The sequence below is a fragment of the Pisolithus orientalis genome (assembly GCF_024613125.1).
Source record: "Pisolithus orientalis strain OTSU chromosome Unknown F5J12scaffold_71, whole genome shotgun sequence".
NCBI classification, from domain to species: Eukaryota; Fungi; Basidiomycota; class Agaricomycetes; order Boletales; family Pisolithaceae; genus Pisolithus; species Pisolithus orientalis.
The window spans coordinates 48910-55202 of NW_026260852.1; the positions used below are offsets into that span (position 1 = coordinate 48910).

The following is a 6293-nucleotide window of genomic DNA, read 5'->3' on the forward strand; positions in this document are numbered from 1 at the left end:
TGCTAGGTGGTGGGCATTGTGTGGGTTGTTGGGCATGCCACTTCGATAGTTTACATGTTTTTGACTGTGGAGTTGGTTGAACATACATTGCTGTGAATGTCAATCATTTATGAGATACTGCCCATTTGCATGATGTCTGAACCCCTGCCCATCCACACAATGTCTGACAATCCACCCATCTGCATGATGGCCTGAGTAGGTTTACTTTTTTTGCAGTTTATGATGCACACCCTTTAGCTCTGTGTACCTGCCCAATCTATGGTGTCAAAGCACCCACCCATTTGCAAAATCTTGGCAACACCACCCATCTGAAGTTCAAGAGCCAGCATATCCTAATAAAATACAAGATCTGCATTGCCTACTAAATCTTACATTAAATTTTGCAGCTTCAAATCAACAGTTCTCCAGTTGCAACTGGTCTAGGTAGTAGGTTGTCCATCCATGGTGATTGACACACTGGAACATGCACTGACTGATGTACATTGGCATGCATGTAGTACACCAGGCATGCTCTGTCACTGTCTACAGCTCCCACCCCATGCTCCAATGCTGAACCTGAAAATGCAATGATCATCCCTGGGTTGTAGTGCAGCTGCAGATTTAATGTTGGAATGACAAAGTCCAAGGGTGGGTAGTCACCCACAGTTACCAGCATGCCATACCATGGATCCTGTCCATTGATATCCCTGTGGTAACAAGTTGCCTGATTCACCATCATGGACATGCTGCTATATGTGGAGCTCCATATCAGCAGTATGGCGCTCATATCTGAATCCACCCACTGTTCTGCCTGTTTGCAAAGGTAGATCAATGCTTCCCTGCCATCTGCATACATTCACAGATGGATGACATGCAGGATCACAGATAACAGGGCATTGGTGTCAGACATTTGGTTGACCCATTCCCTTGTAGAAGTGTTTTCCATCCTGGATTTGAGCAGCCATGAGGCTTCTGGGAAGCCATTTTAGGGCTTAAAGACATATGAGTGCTTTATTCACAAGGAAAGAAATGATCACCCACCCCATGGCCCTGTTGAAACCATGTGGGTGACAGGTTGATAGCACCTTTCAACTCAGCATTATTGCAGAAATATGACTTGTCCATCCACCATGCCTGTGGGGAAGCCTTTATGCTCTCCCACAGTGGTTCCCTCAGAAGATGAAGGTGGTTCCATATGTTGGCCTGCCATTGCATTAAGTCAGTAGAATATGAGATTCTGCATTCCCTTACCCATCTTTTTGGGGTGAGAGCATCTGGCAAATACCAAATGCAGATGGTGTGTAAGCCAGTCACCAGAATGGATGGCTCAGCCACTTCTGCATATCTCTCAGCAGCTTTTGCATTGCAGGTTTTTCCACCCCAATTTTTCCCAATGTTGACTGTGGAAAGATGAAAACTTCCATTGCACCATTATGATGGACTTACTTCAGCAATGATAGGCCTGTGAGATTACTGATGATATGTGATCTGCTTCACATAACACCAGAAACAGAATCAATATATCTGGAAGGGCATGAGGTCTGCTGAATACCTCCTCTTGAAATCTGGCTCTCATGTATGACAAAATGCAGTCTATTAGTTCCATTTGCCATCTGTGGGGGGTTTTAGACATGTCTTGCATAGTATTCATGCTTGGGGTGGATGAGGTTGGAGTTGTATAGTGGGTGAGCCACTTGCAGCCTGTTGGAAAATTACAGCATGTTGGGATGCTTGCCTCAATATTTTGCTGTGATCCAATCAATATGTTGTGATGCTATATGTGCTATTGGTGTTGGGCCCATCTTATGTTGTGACAGGGGTGGATCTTACTAGATGGACCTGTCCTTGTTTTATGGCAATATAAAAGATATTACTGAAGGGCCCATCCATACATTATGACCATATAAATAATACTGCTGAAGGGCCTGTCCTTATGTTGTGACCACATAAATGATACTGCTGAAGGGCCCTTCCATACGCTGTGATGCTATAAATGATATTACTGATGGGCCTGTCTTTATGTTGTAACAGGGGTGCATCTTACTAGATGGGCCCATCTATGTGTTGTGACACTGTAAATGATATTACTGATGGGCCCATCTTTATGTTGCAACAGGCATACATGTTGCTATTGATGGGCCCATCCATGTGTTGTGACTGTGTAATTGATATTACTGATGGGCCCATCTTATGTTGTGACAGGGGCATATCTTACTAGATGGGCCTGTCCATCTGTTGTGACAATGTAATTGATAATACTGACTGGCCCATCTTTATGTTGTGACATGGGTGCATCTTACTAGATGGGCCCATCCATGTGTTGTGACCCTGTAAATGATATATATTGAAGGGCCTGTCTTTATGTTGTGACATGGGTGCATCTTACTGGACAGGCCCATCTATGTGTTGTGATGCTGTAAATGATATTACTGATGGGCCCATCTTTATGTTGTGACAGGCATACATGTTGCTATTGATTGGCCCATCCTTATGTTGCAACAGGGGCATATCTTACTAGACAGGCCCATCCAATCTGTTGTGACTGTGTAATTGATATTGCTGAAAGGCCTGTCTTTATGTTGTGACATGGGTGCATCTTACTAGATGGGCCCATCCATGTGTTGTGACCCTGTAGATGATATATATTGAAGGGCCTGTCTTTATGTTGTGACAGGTACATCTTACTATGGATGGGCCTGCCCATGTGTTGTGATGGTATAAATGGTATTATGGAAGGGCACATCCATATTTTGTGATGCTATAAATGACATCACTGATGGGCCTGTCTCTATGTTGTGGCAGGGATGCATCTTACTAGATGGGCCCATCTATGTGTTGTGATGCTGTCAATGATATTACTGACAGGCCCATCCTTATGTTGTGACAGGTGTACATCTTGCTATGGATGGGCCTATCTATATGTTGTGACAGGGGTATATTATCCTAAAGATGGGCCCTTCTATATGTTGCCAACTCTGTAATCTATCATAGAGGGGCCCCTCTTTATGTTGTGACCCTATAAAGCATATGACAGATGGGCCCATCCAGATGTTGCAACCTTCTTCATGATACAATAGGTGGGCCCATCCTGATATTGTGACTGGGGCGCACCCTACCATGGATGGGCCTGTCCATGTCTTACAGTAGCTCAGCATACTTACTTGGTCACAGGCCCATCTATATGTTGCAGCATCCTTACCCTCCACAGGCCCTCCCATATGTTGTGGAATTGCACTTACAGGCCTGTACATATGTTGCTCTCACTATAGGCCCTCAGGCCTGTCCATGTGTCATGGCTAATCTATTTAGATGGGCCCATTGTGGGATCTATATAAGTGTTGGCATTTTGGCATGCAGGCTACCTATATGTTGTGACTAAATGGACTACATGGGGTTTGATAATGGGTTGGTCACCAAGGGGGAAGGCTCCCTATCATCAGTATGCTGCTGCCCATAAAGTTAAGGGTACCTCCATTGTTTGACTTGAAAGGAGCCCCAGCAGGGGAAAAGTGACATTCATTGCTGAAACCCCCAACATGTGGTGACCCTTTTGACAGAGGCACATTAGTGAGTTGATCTGCAAAAGGGCTTGCACCCCTTGATCAGCAGGTTGCTGAGGTGATACATGGCAGATTTTTTGTCCATTGACATGTAAGCTCCTGTGGTGCACAGGGCTCTCTTGTGTCATGCAATTTCCAAGCAAATGAGCAGGGAGTGCAGACCATGCCATGCAGCATAGATTGTAATATGGAATGTGAAAGTTTTACTGTGTTTGACTGTTTGGTCCAAGAGCTTGCAATATTTCTACATACATATGGACTTGCACAGAATCTATCACCTCCCACAACTTTTAACACACTGACAATGCCTTTAATTGACAATCAAGAAACAGCGAAAGACAGTGACTGTGACATTCACTTTATGCAGACACCTTACCCCTCATTAAGTCTGAAAGATGTATAAGTCATTGACAGTAAACACAAAGCACATGCAATGCATACTTGGCATAATTTCTTCGTGGTTGGCATGTGGGAAAATGATGGACCACCACCATACACAGATCTTTTCAGAGGGTTCATAGGTGGGGGGGGAGGTTCACATAGCACCACCATCTCACACAGCATGCCGCTGAACACAGACTTTTTATCCTGTTTGAAATAGTAGTGTATTAGGGTGAAGTGCACAATGACAACTGCACTGCAAACCTTTCGTAGGTAGTCACTGGGTGCAATGGCTGCATGATTTTGATCGACTGCTGGCAAGAGGCAAACCATGTGTGTCATTGCTGCATGATCCAATGCCATCCTTGTCCATTCCTGAAGTGGCTAATCCACTGTTCGAGCATCTGTCATATGTCAGTTGAATTAAAGGCTGATGATGTTGAAGCACAAACCCTCAACACTAGCTGTGTCTGGATCCACATTCTTGTCTTTCTTCATGAACAAGGAGTGGCTGACCTGGATAGAGGTGACACTGTTGGCCTCACAGATGCAAGAAGCCAATGTTGTCCCCTTCTTGGATGGGATGAGTTTTTCCAGAGCCCTGACATTTCCTACTATTGCAGGGAAATCTGTGCAGGCAGTCTTAAAGGCAGCATCTTTCTGAACAGCAATAAGTTGACAGCTAAGTTTGGTCTCAGAAAACTTTCACTTGAAAGCCCCTGAGGGCATGTATGCTCCCTTGGGGCCCATGAAAAAGTTTTGACAGTCGACCTGAAAGATCCCACTGATAAGCAGTTCCATCATTTCATTGCCACTGTCTTTCATGACTGTGATGTTGCCAGAAAAACCACCTTGGAAGAATTCCACATGAGAGGTGAGTTGCACTCTGGTGCCATAGAATGCGAGGGTGTTGGTCTTCAACATGCTTATGAGCTCATCAATTTCATTGGAGTCATCCTGAGTTCTTTCCTTGGATGTGGAGGAAGATGTGGTAGGTTCTGCTGCTGCTGTTGATATCATGGCAGGCCCACCCTTGACAGTGTACAATTGGTTATTCTCAGCTGATTGACCCTCTGCATTCTCCACCTCTGTAGCATGACTGTCAGTTGGCCATGTCACTGATGACCTACAAAGTAGATGAAAGGACTAACCAGTAGTAGGTAACAACATCCTCTGTTTTTCCTTAGCTGTGCATGGTGCCATGGTGGTTTGAGCAGAAGGGTTGGAATGGGGTCCCTTAACAAGCATGCCATTTTATACTCAGCAGAAAAGGGGACAGATTAGGAGGGCCCTGCAGAGTGAATATGGTAACATGTCAAAGTCCTGGAAAACATGCACCAGCACACCTCATCAAGTGCAGACCATGACAGATATATGGGGCCATCTCACCCAGCAACAAGTTTATGATTGCATTCCACCTGGATTGCTCCCTGATGGACTTCAAACATGGGCACAGCTCAGGCCAGCAATAAGTCAACTGTTGCCTGAGGTGCAACAACATATACTTGTCATCACCACTGCCAAGGAGCAAAGTAAGAAAGAGAAAAAGCATGAGGTTGACAGGCAATATCAAGCAAAATGGCAAGCATTGATGTGGATCAAGCAATCCAAGCAGCAGGAAAGTGAAGACCATCCCCCCAGTCCATTCAGACTTGGCTTGTGTGAGGATGAGTACCTGAGACTGCCATCAGAGAAAGATGTATGCATGCAAGTCACAGCTTTCATCCAGGTGATGGGGAGCACCACATTATGATGGGGTGTATGTGTGGTCTGTGCACATGAACAGATGATCAACAAAGGTTAGCTGGCACATTCATGATCCTGATGTTATTCATCACTTTTCACAGGTAAAGAAGAGCTTATAGAAAACATAACCAATATTCAAATCCACCTCAAACCAGAACTGATCCATCCAGCACACGATCTATGGCAGGGCCTTTTGCTGTTAAAGCACAATGTGGGTGACACTGGGAAGGGATGGGTATGCTGGGAATGTTACCAGGCACTGAGGGCCAACGACATGCCAAAGCTTGCATTGAACAATAATATGTGGTTGGGAGACCCACTGTTGGAACTTTGCAGATTGATGTTTGCAGAAATGCTTTTGGTCACCCAGCATTATCTGCACTGCTATGTGTTCAAGTTATACCCAAAAGATGGATTGTGTGGGTACAATCCAGCTCACCTTCAGCAAGGCATGGCTGGCAATGTGACATTGTATGAGGTCAATACCATGGTGATAGCCAGCATGCTGGAAGGATGTCTGATGCTACAGGATGTGACAACACTTAGCAGCATATTGGTGATAACATTCATAGGAACATGCATGCTGCCAAAGAATTGGTTGTCATGCACCTTTTGCATGTGGTGGGA

At 44.9% G+C, this 6293-nt stretch overlaps 1 protein-coding gene across 1 annotated transcript; it reads right to left on the reverse strand.

Moving 5' to 3' along the window:
- Positions 1-3921: 3921 nt before the first annotated feature.
- F5J12DRAFT_786865 (uncharacterized protein) lies at positions 3922-5123 on the reverse strand (the record flags this gene model as incomplete). Its single annotated transcript, XM_051743540.1, has 6 exons — positions 3922-3927; positions 3981-4127; positions 4185-4264; positions 4373-4602; positions 4630-5038; positions 5072-5123. 6 exons carry the CDS (start codon positions 5121-5123, stop codon positions 3922-3924), a joined length of 924 nt encoding a protein of 307 aa, XP_051594821.1.
- Positions 5124-6293: the final 1170 nt, after the last annotated feature.